Source organism: Uloborus diversus, chromosome 9, assembly GCF_026930045.1.
Source record: "Uloborus diversus isolate 005 chromosome 9, Udiv.v.3.1, whole genome shotgun sequence".
NCBI lineage: Eukaryota > Metazoa > Arthropoda > Arachnida > Araneae > Uloboridae > Uloborus > Uloborus diversus.
The window spans coordinates 134,346,135-134,365,426 of record NC_072739.1 but is presented as its reverse complement, the minus strand read 5'-3'; the positions used below and the strand labels follow the sequence as shown (position 1 = coordinate 134,365,426).

The 19,292-nt window shown below is 35.1% G+C and overlaps 2 protein-coding genes across 2 annotated transcripts in view; both read left to right on the top strand.

The window, feature by feature from the left end:
- The window catches only part of LOC129230035 (vacuolar protein sorting-associated protein VTA1 homolog), a 212,381-nt gene that overhangs the window by 15,200 nt on the left and 177,889 nt on the right, over nt 1-19,292 (top strand). The gene's annotated exons all lie outside the window — the stretch shown is intronic.
- Nucleotides 4,837-19,292, top strand: part of LOC129230511 (E3 ubiquitin-protein ligase MARCHF3-like) — a 40,384-nt gene continuing 25,928 nt past the window's right edge. Inside the window, exons 1-2 of the mRNA XM_054864913.1 lie at nt 4,837-5,044; nt 7,245-7,354. Of these exons, the coding sequence (XP_054720888.1) occupies nt 4,837-5,044; nt 7,245-7,354 (318 nt within the window). The remainder of the gene's footprint in view (nt 5,045-7,244; nt 7,355-19,292) is intronic.

Genomic DNA, 19,292 nt, shown 5'->3' with positions numbered 1-19,292 from the left:
AAAACTACTCGTTAATACATGTTTTTACTCGTATATACAAGTGTATGCGAGCATAAATATGTTTTTTAACGTATTAACGTACAAATACATATGTACCTCTGTACACGAGTATACTCGGGGTAACACATATCTATACAGTTATTCTCCTGTGTACACGAACATACTTGTATGTACACGTGCTTTCTCGTATATGCATGCTTGAATATGTATATACACGTCGAAATACAAATGTACCTCTTTACACGAGTATACTCGGGGTAACACGTATCTATACGCATATTTTCATGTGTACACGTACTTACTCGTTTATACACGTATTTACTCGTTTATAAACGCATAAATATGCATATACACGTAAAAATACAAATGTGCCATCGTACACGAGTATACTTGGGTTAAACCAGTATCTATATACCTATTGTCGTGTGTACACGTACTTACTCGTATATACACGTATTTTCTCGCATATGCATGCATCAATGTGTGTATACACGTTTAAATAGAAATTTACCTCTGTGCACGAGTATACTCGGGGTAACACGTATGTTTACATATATTCTCGTGTGTACATGAACATACTTGTATATACACGTACCTTCTCGTTTATGCACGCATAAATATCTATATACACGTACAAATACAAATGCAGCTTTTCACACGAGTATACTCGGGGTAACACATATCTATACGCATATTCTCGTGTCTACACGAACATACTTGTATGTACACGTGCTTTCTCGTATATGCCTGCTTGAATATGTATATACACGTCGAAATACAAATGTACCTCTTTACACGAGTATACTCGGGGTAACACGTATCTATACGCATATTCTCATGTGTACGCGTACATACTCGTATATACACGTATTTACTCGTTTATAAACGCATAAATATGCATATAAACGTAGAAATACAAATGTTCCATCGTACACGAGTATACTCGGGTTAAACAAGTATCTATATAACTATTGTCATGTGTACACGTACTTACTTTTGTATACACGTATTTTCTTGTATATGCATGCATCAATGTGTATATACACGTTTAAATAAAAATTTACCTCTGTGCACGAGTATACTCGGGGTAACACGTATGTTTACATATATTCTCGTGTGTACATGAACATACTTTTATATACACGTACCTTCTCGTTTATGCACGCATACATATCTATATACACGTACAAAATACAAATGTAGCTTTTTACACGAGTATACTCGGGGTAACACATATCTATACGCATATTCTCGTGTGTACACGAACATACTTGTATGTACACGTGCTTTCTCGTATATGCATGCTTGAATATGTATATACACGTCGAAATACAAATGTACCTCTTTACACGAGTATACTCGGGGTAACACATATCTATACGCATATTTTCATGTGTACACGTACATACTCGTATATACACGTATTTACTCGTTTTTAAACGCATAAATATGCATATACACGTAGAAATACAAATGTGCCATCGTACACGAGTATACTCGGGTTAAACAAGTATCTATATACCTATTGTCGTGTGTACACGTACTTACTCGTATATGCATGCATCAATGTGTGTATACACGTTTAAATAGAAATTTACCTCTGTGCACGAGTATACTCGGGGTAACACGTATGTTTACATATATTCTCGTGTGTACATGAACATACTTGTATATACACGTACCTTCTCGTTTATGCACGCATAAATATCTATATACACGTACAAATACAAATGCAGCTTTTCACACGAGTATACTCGGGGTAACACATATCTATACGCATATTCTCGTGTGTACACGAACATACTTGTATGTACACGTGCTTTCTCGTATATGCCTGCTTGAATATGTATATACACGTCGAAATACAAATGTACCTCTTTACACGAGTATACTCGGGGTAACACATATCTATACGCATATTCTCGTGTGTACACGAACATACTTGTATGTACACGTGCTTTCTCGTATATGCCTGCTTGAATATGTATATACACGTCGAAATACAAATGTACCTCTTTACACGAGTATACTCGGGGTAACACGTATCTATACGCATATTCTCATGTGTACACGTACATACTCGTATATACACGTATTTACTCGTTTATAAACGCATAAATATGCATATAAACGTAGAAATACAAATGTTCCATCCTACACGAGTATACTCGGGTTAAACAAGTATCTATATACCTATTGTCATGCGTACACGTACTTACTCGTATATACACGTATTTTCTTGTATATGCATGCATCAATGTGTATATACACGTTTAAATAGAAATTTACCTCTGTGTACGAGTATACTCGGGGTAACACGTATGTTTACATATATTCTCGTGTGTACATGAACATACTTTTATATACACGTACCTTCTCGTTCATGCAAGCATACATATCTATATACACGTACAAATACAAATGCAGCATTTTACACGAGTATACTCGAGGTAACACATATCTATACGCATATTCTCGTGTGTACACGAACATACTTGTATGTACACGTGCTTTATCGTATATGCATGCTTGAATATGTATATACACGTCGAAATACAAATGTACCTCTTTACACGAGTATACTCGGGGTAACACATATCTATACGCATATTTTCATGTGTACACGTACATACTCGTATATACACGTATTTACTCGTTTTTAAACGCATAAATATGCATATACACGTAGAAATACAAATGTGCCATCGTACACGAGTATACTCGGGTTAAACAAGTATCTATATACCTATTGTCGTGTGTACACGTACTTACTCGTATATGCATGCATCAATGTATGTATACACGTTTAAATAGAAATTTACCTCTGTGCACGAGTATACTCGGGGTAACACGTATGTTTACATATATTCTCGTGTGTACATGAACATACTTGTATATACACGTACCTTCTCGTTTATGCACGCATAAATATCTATATACACGTACAAATACAAATGCAGCTTTTTACACGAGTATACTCGGGGTAACACATATCTATACGCATATTCTCGTGTGTACACGAACATACTTGTATGTACACGTGCTTTCTCGTATATGCATGCTTGAATATGTATATACACGTCGAAATACAAATGTACCTCTTTACACGAGTATACTCGGGGTAACACGTATCTATACGCATATTCTCATGTGTACACGTACATACTCGTATATACACGTATTTACTCGTTTATAAACGCATAAATATGCATATAAACGTAGAAATACAAATGTTCCATCGTACACGAGTATACTCGGGTTAAACAAGTATCTATATAACTATTGTCATGTGTACACGTACTTACTTGTGTATACACGTATTTTCTTGTATATGCATGCATCAGTGTGTATATACACGTTTAAATAGAAATTTACCTCTGTGCACGAGTATACTCGGGGTAACACGTATGTTTACATATATTCTCGTGTGTACATGAACATACTTTTATATACACGTACCTTCTCGTTTATGCACGCATACATATCTATATACACGTACAAATACAAATGTAGCATTTTACACGAGTATACTCGGGGTAACACATATCTATACGCATATTCTCGTGTGTACACGAACATACTTGTATGGACACGTACTTTCTCGTATATGCATGTTTGATTATGTATATACACGTCGAAATACAAATGTACCTCTTTACACGAGTATACGCGGGGTAACACGTATCTATACGCATCTTCTCATGTATACACGTATATAAACGTATTTTCGCTTGTGTGCACGCATAAGTATGTGTATACACAATTAAAAGCAAATTTAACTCTGTACACGAGTATACTCGGGGTTACACGTATCCATATGCATATTCTCTTGTTTACACGTACATACTCGTATATACACGTATTTACTCGTATATGCACACATAAATATGTATATTCACTTAAAAATTCATATATACCTCCGTACACGAACATACGCGGGATAACACGTTTATATACGTATTGTCACGCACATAGTCGTATATACACGTATTTACTCGTGCATGCTTGCATAAATATGTACATACACGTAGAAATACAAATGTGCCTCTGTTCATGTGACATTTATATTTTACGAATTTAATCTGAATTAAAAATGTAATCAAATCAATTTGATTACTTTTAATCTGATTACTTTTAGTCTGACTAAATTCAATCTGATTAATTTAATCTGAACTAAATCAATCTGAACTAAATTAGTTTTTTTGAGCAACTAACGAGTTAGTTTAAACTAACGTTAATCTTCGTCTGCAATTGAATTAAATTTTAAAAATATTAGTCTGAACTAAATGGGAGTCAGATTACTTTAGTCAACTAATCAATCAATTACAAATTTAGTTGATTTTTTTAGTTGATGCCCAACACTGCTGGGTATCATTAGATTATTCGGTGTCTGTTACTGGGGTGTCGGACCTTTTTTCGAAATTGAGCAAATAAAATTCGAGTTAACTAATTCAGATGATCCAGAAGCAGCCAAATGTTGGATGAGATGTAGTTGCATGAGAGAAAAATAGTTGAAAAAATCTAAATAGATTAAAAGGCTCAGAAAATTGAGTTAACCTGAGAGCAATGTCTTAAGCATGTCTGTTACTGGCGCTGTTAATCTACATTAAGACATTAAGATTTATTTTCTGAGAAAGTCTCCTATTTTGAGCATCATACGTACAAGTGTTATTAGAATCTAGGGAGGCCGTGTTTAAATCGGTTGTCATTCATTCCAAAATCAATTTGGCAACAAATCTTGAAGTTCGTAAGAATCAAATTTTCTATTCAGTCGTATGTGGCTGTTGCATTTGAAAAACTGAACTAAAATTCTCTTTATAGGAGGCCTTAATAAAAATGCTTAAGGCCAATAAAGCTCAGAAGTCAAACGGAAACTTAAAATCCGAAAACAATGATACGAATGTATCGGTGATTCCTACGAAAACAACATCGCCCAGTCAGAACATACTGCTGAATCCTAATGACCTAGACAGTAGTCCTTCATGTAGAATTTGTTACAACGGGAGCAGTAAAGAAAATCTTCTAAGACCTTGCTGGTGTAGAGGTAATGAATAATCTTAAAAATTTGGACGGGGAGATAAAGGAATTACCGTAATGTGTTACATGCCAAATTGGCGAAAAGAAAATTTTCATTGCTTAAAGAGCTGTTGCTATTTTTTCACCACAAATTTTAATTGGGGAAACTATCATAATGTGAAACATACAAAATTGGCAAAAAAAATCCTTTTGTTGAAATTGCTGAAAGCCATTTTTTTTTGCTATCCACGCTTCACTTTAACATTTTAATGGAACTTTTATAGATTTGCTATATTAATCTGGACACATATTTTAATTTTTAATGACTTGATTTAACTACTTGGTTGTTAAAAATTAAAGATCTAATTTTAATTGTTTTTGGCATCGCGTGACGAGCAGATAAGAATTTCACATGGACTAATTTGGCAAAATTTTAGAAATCGCGCCAAATGTTCCACATTATGGATACTCGGTATTTTCTATTTAAGGTACATCACTTGGCGCTTTTTTATTTTTGGCAATTTTAGTTTATTTATCGCTATTGCAAACTATAGTCGGGGCAAGGCTGACTTGGCAGCGTAATGCTGATGTGAGCTGGACCTTCGTAGCCTTTACAATGCTTCTAGATTAGCTTTACCCCAACCACAGAAATTTCGTAGTTGGCGACATTCAGCAACTTCAATTTTTTAACTGAAGGACTGGCTTATACTTGCATGTATTTATTCATGGCCCCACTCTGACATGATTTATTATAATTTATGTATTCGTTTTACGTTTAAATGGGAGATATTTTGATAATTGGGAATCTGACGATCTTTCTTCATTGGCGTCAATTTTTGGCTCCAGCGCCTGCCCGAGAGGTATTTTTCTTTGCAAATCAAAACAAAGAGATCAGAAACATCTATTCACATAGGGTTACTATAAACCAGCAGGGTTACCAAAATAAAATTATTTCCGCCAAAAATGAGACGACCACGCCAGATTCCCAATTATCGAAATATCCCCTTTAAATGGAACTTTCACTCATGTTTCTCATGACTCATCTGCAGATGTCCTAGCCAAAGAATCTCGGAATTTGGTTCAGTCAAATATCGTCACATCGGAAGACGCAAATACAGTTGCAAAACGCAAACTCTTCAAAAATAGCTTTAAAAAACCCACTATTACTGATCTCGAAACCTAGCTTCAATCCTCGCAAGACTTCGCACTGGTCACTTTAAAAACATGAAAATAGCTTCAGATAAAACCAGAACATACTCCATTTGCAGACATTGCCCCGACTCGCAATCAACTCTTGCACATTTTCTTCAGTCGCCAAACCATTTCAGCTGCGCGTTTCAAAAACTATGGCCCTTTATCACCCGAAGAACTTTAATACTGCCCTCATGCACCAAAAAGTTAGCCAAACTTGTTTTGACATTCGGAGATTTTTTATTAGTTCATTGACAAGACAACAATAACAACTCATATTTAATGGCTAACTTCGTTTAGTACGTGTAAATACATTTAACTTTCAGAAAATTAGAATTTAGGAACGTTAGACAATCAGATAAGAGTTTTGACTAGTTTAGCAAAAATATTTTGAAAACGCGTCAAGTGAAAGTTTAGCAAAAATATTTTGAAACGCGTTATGATAATTCCTCTCAGATCAGAGAGGGGGTGGAGGTTATTTTTCTTGGTTCAATCTTTATCGTAAAACTTATACCTGGGATTTTCAACAAGGTATTGAAAGTCTCGGCCCCTGTAAAACTTCCCGTTATGACGGTCTTTCGGCAACAGCTAGAATCTTGCTTAATCATTTGGCAGTAAATCTATTTATCCTATCCAGCCTCGTATACGGTTTCGAATCAGATTTCGTTTGGCCTTAAGACGCGACAAATACTATCTGTACTAATTATCACTTTTTATGGCATCCCGATTTGCTTTGCTGCATTAATTGTAAGCTAAGTGTGCATAGTTCAACATCAAATAGAGCGTAGCTCAGAGAGAAAAGTATACAAAAATGCGACAACCAGACCAGTGTAGTAGCCCGATTGCATATTATATCATCAAATTGGTTACAATAAGTTAATCCTTCTATGGCCATTTATGTAACTGGCGACAGAAAAATTAAATTGGTTTCAGGGCGTCTTAGATACCATCCCGTTCCTGTTCGTGCAGATAAGAATCCCCCTCTTCTTTTTTTTTTTTTTTGTCAGAAATTTAAATAAGTGATAATTTTCTTCCAGGTACCATCGAATACGTTCATCGCAACTGCTTGGAAAGATGGTTGGAGACCACCAACAACCAGTCGTGCGAACTGTGTCACTATTACTTCCTAACAACAAGGTCAAGAAAGGTAACATCTATTATAACGATATTTTCAATGTAACAGAAAGCGAAATACAAGATGGTCGGCGCAGTAGTCTATTATTATTCCTCTTTTTTTTTTTTTTTTTTGAGCAATCACGATTGCTTATTGCTTTTATTTGACTGTTTTTGGCGTGCTATCATTTTATTTTCCCACCGCCACCCTCCGCGTCGACCGGCTCCTCACGATGCTGCTCCTATAGCGAAAGCCGTCTCCAGGCTGCATCCATGTCCTACACACACGCGCATACATACACAAATACATGCACGCATACACACACACCTACACACACATACACCTACACATATACACACAAACACATACACACACGCAGACATACAGACACCTACACATACACACACAAAAACATACACACACACACACAACTACCCACACATTCATGCCTGCACACAGACACAAACACATATGCCTACACACACATATACATACCCCCCACACACATTCATACACACAACTACCCACACACTTATGCCAGCACCAGGGTTGCCAGACGTCCCGGATTTCAAGGGACATTCCCGTATTTTGAAAAATTGTCCCGCGTCCCGGGGAACTAACATACGGGACGGCTAAAGTTCCGTATTCTAGCTGATAACAATATTTTACTGAACGAGACATTGTTTGAAGGGGAAAAAATAGAACAAAACATGTGAAATAATGAGCTGCAAGAAAAATCATATAGCAACAAACGCAAAAATAATTATTTTCCTTTCGATTTGGTTTGCATGTTTTTGTTTTGGTGGCAGACCATGAGGAACCAAATGGTTGCTTCCAGAGGAGGGGACAGAAAAAATTTTTGGAGGGAGCCCGGAAATTGCAAAGCCCCCCCCCCCCCCCCATCCCCGATACAAGGTTTCAAGACAAAGTTTTCATGACTTTATTTTAAAATATTTTTTACGATCCCTTGAGGCCAAGTAATCTCTTTAAGTACATAAACATTATGCACTAATATACTTTGAATGTGGACTTAAAATATGTTTAATTTATACTTTAACTGTAAAATATTAAATAATTAAGAAAATCATAGCTTCATAACGTATAAGCAGTGGCGTAGCTAAGGGGGGCGGAGGGGGCGGTCCGCCCCGGGCGGCACTTTTCTAGGGGCGGCAAATTGACACTTTTGGTATGGAAAACATAAATGTATTTTCCAGATAAGGAAATTATGATTTTAATCTGTTACTGCAGGTAAAAAGAATCTTAAAGCACTCAAAAGGACAAAATAACTTTTCTGGGGCATAAGTATTCCTGTAGTTTTCAATAATTCAAAGAAAGTGACACCACAAACGAAGAAAAATGCGGCTCAAGTCATTTCAAACCAAACTTTCCCAGAAAAATATGCGTGTTTAAACACTCAAATTTATGAATGAGAGCTTGATTATAATAAGAAATTCTCTACCTGACTTGAGCCATACTTTTCTTCGTTTGTGGTGTCATTTCATTGGAAGAATTGAAAACTAAAGAAATACTTAAATATTCCATTCTAACCCAGATAAATTATTTTGTCTCTTTGAGTGCATTATGAAAAGTGCATAGTATTTTTAAAAAAATCTGTTACTTTTACTGTTGTAGAGGTTAACTTCTGGAAGACGAATCCAATGAACTTTTCCAATTTTTGTTATAAGAAAACAGGACTTTAGGAGAGTTTCTTGAAAGCCTACTCGTAAAACAAAAACTTTTTTTTTACTTCAGAAAAATGATGACAAGAATAAGAAAAAGAGAGGGAGGTGTAAAATGTTACACTAAACAATTTATTGCTCATCACACTTTATATGTTTTAGAGTTTACTTTAATTTCCCACTCTTTACAAGAAATCTCTTCTTCAAACGAAGTATAAGGGATTTCCGTTTTCTCGATTTTGAGAGTAGATAATCCATCCGACAATTTTGGATATGGAAGGTAAGCAAATTTCATTTTTTAACGTATGGTTTGGACCCTCTACTTATACAAACATAGTCCAAAATGCGTTTTAAAGAATTCAGTTTCAAATAATTCCGGTTAGAAACTTCTCCCACTCTCCAGTCTAATAGTTCAAAAATGTTTTTAGTCGGTAGAGCACTTTAATATCTCTTAATATACCCTTGTCCTTATATCTCCAAAGATAGTTCAGAAATACGTTTTTAGACCTCAATGTTGAAAAATTTCTGGACAAATTCCATCCCCCTGCCGTTTCCTCTAACGTAGCAAACACAGCCAAAAAGTATATATTTAGGCCTTTAATTCTGAAAACTTTCCTGGAGAAAACTCCCACTCTCACTTCTAAAGTCTCAACATCTAGCCTAAAATTACGTTTTTAAAGCTTCGATACTTCAATATCAATGTGTGAAAACAGCATTTGAACCCTGAGTGTCTTTGATCCCCTAACGTGATCAAATATAACCTAAAATACGTTTTTATGACTTTAATTTTGGAAATTTTCCGAGCGAGATATCTTAATCTCCTTTCCCCTCTCACCTAACGCCTCCAAAAATTAAAACTGCGTTTTGAAAACTTCAATTTTGAAAAATTTCCTAGGGAAGAACTCTTCACCCCTTTTCCTAACTTCCCCAAAGGTAGCCCATAATTTTCTTTCTTAGAAATTTGCGTGAACAGGAGAGCTCGCTAACCCTTCCTTCTGACAGAAAGTCTAAAATGAACTTCAGCTTTAAAAATGATTTTGAGCGGGAAGCCTCCCTCTGTCCTCTCTTCCTCCTAACATTATAAAACAAAGCCCAAAGTCGGACGTCAACTACGAAAATTTTTCAGGAGAGAGCGGCCTGGCTTCACATAATTTGTTATGCCATTAGGGAAACCCTCAACGACGTCACCAAAGACAGCATAGAATTGCGTTTTCGAGGCTTCGGTGCCGAAAAATTTCCAAAGAAAGAACCCGAACCTTCCGATTCAACCAAACCACCAAAGATACCCAAAAATTGATTTCAATTTTAAAAACATTTCCGTAAGAAACCTCAGCACCCCTCTCACCCCTAATGCCTACAACTGCGCTAGAATACGCATGCCGCATTGAGTATCCGACCATTCCCGATTTCCTTGACTTCTCCTAAGTAGCCTAAGCTGCATTTTAAAATTTCATAAAATTTCCTTTCGTTGCCCACTGATCCCCTAACGTCAACAAAGAAACACTAAAAGAGACTAATTCTGAAAAAAATCGGCAGCAAACCCAAAGCGCTCTTTCTAATAACTTGACTAAAATTGCAAATTTTGACTTAAATTTAGCAATTTTCTCCAAATGTGGGCCCTAATCCCCCTTAACTTTTTTTTTGTTTTGAAAAATATAGAGAATAATTAAGTCGTATTTTTTCTTCAATTACATTTCTAGTTTTAGTTTAAATACTTTTGACAGTTTAATGTATTAGCTATTTCCCAACCAAAAGGCGGCAAATTGAGGAACCGCCCCGGGCGGCAAACACTGTAGCTACGCCACTGCGTATAAGTTTTATTTAACAATTCGGAAACTATTTCTTTTGCGAATTTCGAAGCAGCTGCTGATTTATTCTTAAAGCCATGATACAGTTGAGGTAACATTTTGATACTACATGACACTTCAATTAATAATATGGTTTTGCCAAGAAATTACCATATGGTTTCCTTTCATTTTGTATTTTTTATAAAAGCTGAAAAAGAAATTTATTATTGCTTCCTAGATCGAAGTGACTCTTTCTTGGTAAGTCTACACATTTTTTTTTTTTTTTTTTTGAAATGTTAATAATTATTGATTATATCAAAGTAGAATTAATGGACGAATCGCGATATTACATTCCCTTGTTAAATGCGTTCTGCTGTTCTGGCCTCTGAGTCCAATATTACTTCTTTAGCAAACAGAAATGTTTTTATTCAAATGAGCTTTGTGTTCTTTTTCAAAAACTAAAAATAAATTCTTTATATTATAGAGAAGTCAACTAAAAATAATGAAATAGTGAAATTAATGGATCCCTTTAGGAGGGGTATGCCACCCCCCCCCCTACTGGTTGCTTCTTTGGTCATTGACTAATGTTGGAAATAAATTTCTGCGCATGCGTCGTCAATCGCAATGAAAACGATTTTTATACTTTAAAAGGCGACATTTTGTGAGGTTTAATGATTTGTTGTGATTGAATTTTCCAGATTTATCATGAATAGTCGTCTCAAAAATCCCCCCCCCCCCCCGCTTTTCACCTATAGAAAACCTGTCCCGTATTTACTGTTCCTAATTCTGGCAACCCTGGCCAGCCAGAGATGGGCATATTCGTATTCGTAAATCCGAATCCGAATTTGATTCACAGCACCTTAATGTGTCAATCCGAATACGAATACATTCGTATTCACAAGTGTGAATCCGAATACGAAATTCGGATTCATACCTATGAATCCAAATCCTTTCTGATTCACATCTATGAATACGAATCCATTTGGATTCACACTTGGATTCACTGAAATATTCAATTTAAAAGGCCAATATAAATAAATAAATGTTTGTTTGTACCTTGCTACAGTTCGAGTTTTGGGTGTTAGCGAGTTTTTGGATGTATATTTATTGGCGTCAAACTAAGTAGTTGACCCGAAAATGAACTTCCTCCTATTTGGAGCCCAAGTCGAATACGACTGGACCCAGGTTTTAGAAGTCCATAAAAAGTTAAAAATCATGATTTTATGGTCATAAACGCTAAAAATTTCCGCTAATTTTTCGTACAGTCAGGTGCCCATACTTGGGACAGTTTTGAACTTTTACCTCTAGTAGCATATTAATCATACGTTTTCCATTCGAACGACGTATTCTATTTTTCAGGATGTGCCTTACTACGTCCCTTCAAGACAAGGTATAAGTGTAGATTTGTCCTTTTAAAAAGAAAACAAAAAAATTCATTGTCCCAAGTTAGGGACCTCCCTCCCTAACTTGGGACACTTTTTATTTTGATCTTTCTTTCGTGTATTCAGCAAAAGATAATAGTTTGGGACACCGACTGTCGTTTTAAAGAAGTTTATTTTACAACCCAATAATGAAAACAATATCATTAGACAGAAATAACATGATCTTGTAAACTTTCAACGATGATCAGAATGTACACTTCCCTCTGAAAACATTGAACCCTGCCTTCTTAATTCTTTTGAATGTAACATTTATGCTTTCCTCTCTTGGAAACATAAAAGCAATTGATAAACCCAAATGATTATTAGCACAGTTTATTTTTAGCTTTTATGTTCCTTATTTCACATTATTTCACATTCCTTTTCATTCCTTCAGAGTAACGTTAAATCCACTTCAAATGAATTAGCCTGATTTATACTTAGAGACACATTTTCATTTGTAGACGTAACAAATGTATTTTTTTTTGACGAAACGTTTTTTGTTCATGAATAATTTAAATTTTTTTAACCAATGACAACTGTTCTGTCCTGTTATGGTATGACATATTTAACATATTTATTGTCATCAAAATATCACTGAATTTATAAAATTTTGTATTCATACGCTTTTATTAATACAATTATGCAGTTTTTTTTCCTCAATATTCTTTATAGACACTATTTATGGTTTAATGCCTTAACTTGGAACAGTGTCCCAAGTGTGGAACATATTTGCGATTTCTCAAATTTATGAATAAATAAGTTCAACTGAATTAGTAGGGTGCAAATGAATTTGTCCAAAAGAGACACGGGTACATAGTCGAGATAAATTGTGAAACGAATTCAAACTAACGCTGCTCAGTGAGCGTAGGTAACCAAAGTTGTTTCCATACTAAACGAGCTGATGTGTGCATCACATGACTTCCTTTTACTCCAATTTAATGTCATTTTCTCAATATTGGCAATTTTAATATGACTCAATAGTTTACTCTCTAAATATCACCAACAATGGCCAAATTGAAACCAGATTTTAAAAAAAATAAAGTAAAATAAAATCGCCAAATTTGTCGCCAAGTTGGCGACCAAAAGACTGGCGATATATCGCCAAGTGTCCGCCAAATTGTAACACCACTTGAGTTTACATCGAAATTAACAATGATTTCCCCCCAAAAAGGGGCAAAAGACCCCCTTTAGAGCATCCGAATGCAACCAAAAAAGGTGCACAACTAGACGCCACTAGGAGTCTACGTACCAAATTTCAACTTTCTAGGACATTCCGTTCTTGAGTTATGCGACATACATACGTGCATACAGACGTCACGAGAAAACTCGTTGTAATTAACTCGGGGATCGTCAAAATGGATATTTAGGGTGTCTGTACGTTCCTAGGCACATATCAACGTGTGGTCGGGTTGAAAAAAAAACTCAACATTCATTCGGGGGTGAGCAAAATGGAAATTAAGGCCGATTTTTGGGTGAAATTTTTTTTCGTGAATGCAATACTTCCTTTTTTGTAAAAGGAAGTAAAAATTAAATATTTTTTCGAAACGAATTGTGAAACGAATTCAAACTAATGCTGCTTAGTTAGTGTATGTAACCAAAATTATTTCCATACTTAAAAATTGCATATTTTTTTGAAATTTTCAAACTCATAAAAATAACCCATAAAACTGATACATCAAAGATCAACTCACATAGCCTCATAAGAAAACTTTTAATTTATTCTGTAACACCATTTATTCCTTACTAGTGAAGTACCACCAGGTGTACCAGCCCTCAAAACTAAGAGTACTCTCCCAAGTAGGGCACATGACTAACAAATTTGTATTATGATCAAGTTTATCAACCTTTCAATCAAGTTAGCATTTTCATTGTTTACTAGTGAGTTTACTAACCAAATGTTTCAAGAAAAACAGAAAATGTGAGGAGAAAAAAAAGGTAGATATCACAACATTTTGCGTTGCCAAGGGACGGGAAGATACTGTTATACAGTGTGTGTTCATTCCATCAAGGGCTCATGAATTCAAAACTGTGATTTCATAAGATTCTCACATACACAATAGTGTTAACATCACACAGCAACTTTAGATTGAAACATCACATGAATAATCTGGTAAAATTATCTGTGGTAAAATTATATAAACAAATCAAAGTTTTAATTTACATTACTTTGGTAGAATTCCACTTTTAAAATTTTTGGACCCATAATAATATCGACATTTTTCTTCAGAAATTCACTAACACCCAAAACTCGACCTGTAGCGGGGTACAGACAGACATTTATTTATTTATTTATATTGAGCTTTTGAATTGAATTTTTCAGTGAATCCAAGTGTGAATCCAAATGAATTCGTATTCACAGATGTAAATCAGAAATAATTTGGATTCATAGGTCTGAATCTGAATAGATTCGGATTCGGATTCATAGGTATGAATCCGAATTTCGTATTCGGATTCACACTTGCAAATATGAATCTATTCGAATTCACACTTGTGAATACGAATGAATTCGTATTCGGATTGACACATTAAGGTACTGTGAATCGGATTCGGATTTACGAATACGAATCTGCCCATCTCTGTGGCCAGCACACAGACACAAACACACATGCCTACACACACATACACATACCCCACACACACAAACACACACGCCTACATACACACACTCGTGATTGCGAAAAACATAATTTGAATTCAAAATGTCAAAATTCAAATTAATTTTTCTTTTTTTTATTTTTAAATTTACTAATGCCATCACTTCTTTAATACCTAATCATCTTGAGGGAGCGTTGCCACCTTAATAAAAATAAAGAGTATACATTAGGGTGGGTCAAAAAATTATTTTTCGAAACATTAAGGGGCAGGGGATTAAAAAGGTGCCAATTGGTCTCAAACTAACATGTGTGAAATTTTATTCCATTCTGATAAGTCTTTTTGCCTCCGGATTCAGTTTGAAGTTTGGATTTCCTTACTCAAACAGGATACTTTCCATGTACGATGGCAATAATAATAAACTAGTTGACCCGAGCGGAACTCCGCACTGTTCTTCAAATCGTTTCATAAGGCATTTCGTTCTTCAAAAATTTCAAAGGAAGAACTTTATGAAAAAGAACCGAAAAAAAGTACACGGAAAAAGTAAACGCACAAGAAAAGGCATGTAATTTGAAGACATCGGTAACAAAACCTCGTTAAAGATAACGTTGTGATAATTTGATCATCGCTCACCTTTTGGTTGTACGTAATTTCAATGCAAACATAAATATCATTAAAAGTGTGGCTGAGTAGGAACTTGTGAAAAAGCAGTAATTGTGCATGTGAAAAAACAGGTTGTGGCAAATACAGTCCTGCCCATGTGAGCATCTGACGGGAAAAAAAGAAACATTAAAGAGATATTTATTGGCACGGATTTGAATTGGCGCCATTCTGATTAACAGAACGACACTCCAACAAACCTAGCAATTGCGCCTTCCTTTTCGAATGCTATTCATTGAAGGAATGCGTAGTAAAAAACAGCAAAAAAGCTTTTTGCCGAAAGAAAGTAATCAGATTATGCGTCTATGTTTTGTCATTAGGCAGCATGATACGACTCAAAATTATTCGTATAACATGGAATTTGATTAAAGAATGACGAATATCTCACGTAGCAATTGAAACAAACATTCTAGAGAAGTAGTAAATTCGATTGAAAAAAATAAGTGTTTTTATTTTTGAAATTTAAACAATTTCCCATAGCAGGCTTCTTAAACCTATACGACTTAAATGCCCGCACTTGTTTTTCTTTTAATCGAACACTTAAAATTCAAAACCGAAACCAGTTGAACTGAGTCTGTTTTTTAAGTAATTTTTCGAACGTAGACAAAATGCTTTTTTTTTTTTTTCAGCCGAAAGCAGAGGAGTAGAAAATGATTTCTTACTAATGACGTTGATAATAATTTTAATGTTTTATATCGCATTCGCGCGAATAAAAAAGTAAGGTTTACTGCGAGAAACTCGTAGTTTCAATTTGGCCGGCGTATTTTTTTTTTTTTTTTTCATTTGTACAAAAGGTTGAACACTATTATTAGAAAAATCTACATTTCAGCTTACAATGAAAATGTTTTCCTGCACAAAAAGGATTCCCTTGAGGTAAATCTAATAATTTTTTGTTCTTACATTATGCTTAGTGGTCTGGATGAAGTCAAAGCTTTAAAAAAAAAAAGGAAGAACACCCTTCGATTAACAGTCAACTTATCCGAATGATAAATGTAGCCTGCATAAAGGAGTCGAAACACCAAGTAGCATTCCCACTGCATTTATTTTATTACGTCTGTATGTTATGAGTACATGTAATGCGTAATACTAATATAAATTTGATATTATGTCGTACAGCCCAAACTTGCCCGAAGTTCAGATAGTTTATAGCCGAACGCTCTACCGAAAAAAACTTATCAATTTAACCGAACAACGAAGTCCAGTGCTTTTAAGCTTTATTAAAATATGAACACACACACACAGGCTATTTTTTTTTTTTTTTTTGCGAAAGCAACGTAAAAAAAATGGAAAACTGCATTAGAACTTTGCTTTAAAAAAATGCATAAGAACTACAGGCTGCATCAAGGTTTTGAAACAGCAATGGGCGTTTTCGAAAATTTGATTTTTCGACCGTAAGTCTATTTTTCGTCATTAGCCAGTCTGATAAGTTTTAAAATGAGAGGGGAATAATATATAAGATATTGAAGAAAAATGTTTTTATTTTTGAAAATTTTTACAATTTGTTACAGCAGGCTGCTTGAACCGCTAGAACTTAGATGGCAGCACGCGTTCATCATTTAACAGCACGGTTAAAATACAAAATAAATTGAACTATGCTCTTTTTTAAGCGTAGCTTTTCGAATGTAGTAAAAATGTGATAAGCTATTTGGTTTTTTTTGCAAAAAGAAGAAAAAATATATATTTTACCCTTCAAATTGAGGTAGTAATTTTTTTATTTGTTCAAAGAGTCAAAAACTCATTAGAAGAATATATATTTCAATATAAGATTTATTATTTTTTTCTGAACAAAAAACAATTCTATACTGTAGTCTGAAATCTTAACCCTGTTACTTATATTTTCGCTTACATTATGCTTTGATTTTCTTACCAGAGCCAAAGCTTAAAAAAAAAAAAAAAAAAAAAAAACGTGCATTTCAGAAGTAATTTAGCAAAGTCACATTAAGTTTTCATAACAGCAAGGAGCGTTTCCTTCTCATATATTCTATTTCCTCATATTTGTTATTCACTTAATTAAGGGTTCATATAATGCGCGATATTTCTCCAATTTTTTGATGCAGATTGTCCGGACGTGGGTCCAAACACGCACTCTCCTGGTTTCGAAGAGAACGCTCTGCCAATCACGCTATTCAGCTCTGTCGGTCACACTGCAAGTTAAAGTTATAAATTTAACCGAAAACGTTATTCTGGTTCTTTAAAACACCTTTTTCCGCTGAAAAAAACAATTTTTAGACCGTGGGTCTATTTTTCGTCAGTAGCCAGCACCATAAGCTTTAAAATAAGGTGTAAATCAAAGAAATCGATCAAGAATTGAAGAAAATCTGGCGTAGAAACCAAAAACAGGCTACAGAAATAATATATAAGGATGTTACTTCGTTTACAGAAACAGGGTGATGAAACTTTCAATTTGCACCTGGTTTAAATTCACACTTGCCATTTTAGCTGTTAGAATTGGTTGAAATGTGTGGATTAGGTCAAACATTCCCAGCCTACTGTGCAACGCAAATAAGTAAGAGATGCTAAAAATCTACCTCTTGAAATGCAGCAGCAATCTTTTGAAATCCTCTCCGAAAATAACTAAGAAAATAATCAAAATCATTTTACCAAGCTAGTAAATTGCTATTTGACATTTCATCTTGCAAATGCAAAGATATTTACGACTATATTTGTCCAGAAAAAAACATGAGAATGGAAGAGAAATTGCAGCTTCAGCTTCAAGAAGAAAGGGAAGATAGTTTTAGTATCATTGCTTCATCGCATCTCTTCTATCGAATACGAACAGTGAGGATGAATTCAAGGGACTTTTGCAAGCTTCAAACTTCAAATGCTTATATGGATAAATTTACTACTACAAGCAATACAGTGATCTTAAATTTGCTTTCACGGACATGTGATAGATACGAAGTATCCGACTATCCGACACGGCTGGAGAAGCTATTGCTTCAGCAGTACTTTACCCCACCACTTCAGAAATTATTGAGAAAAACATTCCTCATCGGAAGCGCAAAATAGCACGAAAATCTGCCCTGGCAAGAGCCAAAGCCTAACAAAATGTCTCATTTTCTATGACTAACTCGTGCTAATCGAATTCTACGTTTTGTGTTTCAGTGGAATCTCCTTCTGAAAATTTAATAATCTTGCAATAAAAGTCGTCAACATTTATGCTCCAATCTGGTTTGCTATCAAAAGTTACTCTCTGTGTGCAGATTGGCTCGGCAGTTGTTCAAAATCACTGCAACTAGATATTTATCCACTGAGTTAAAGTGCAAAATAGATCCCGCAATCCAAAGAAACAGTGTTTTCGTATGTCCCAAAACTTACTAAATTACAATGCTGACCGACTTGGAACAGCACATCCGTGGATTGCCAGCCTGTTGGATTTTAGAATCTCTTAGTGTTCAGCAAAATAGACTCCCAAAAGACAAATTTTTCACATTCTTATTGTTAAGTTTGATGCAGAATCTTACACTGATCTCAATGACTGGAAAAGTGTGTCTGATCTACAAATACTAAATTTAATCTCTAAAGAAGATATTCAACTGTTTCAGGCATAAAAGAACTGTTTACTATGCCTGCCATGCCATACACACAGGCTGTTGAAAGGCAGGGGTGCCCACCAGGGGGGTTCATGGCGCAAACTGCTGCATTAAAATTTTTAAGAGCGTTGATTTTACAGATTTTTTTTTTTTTTGGGGGGGGGGCTCTTGCTCTGGAGGGTACTTCCCAGCATGTGGCGGGAGGGGGGGGGGTGCCATCACAATATGGGGATAGGCACCCCTGTGGAAGAGCAGTTAAAATTGACGTAAGTTTTAACTACATTGAGCAAAAAGAGAAG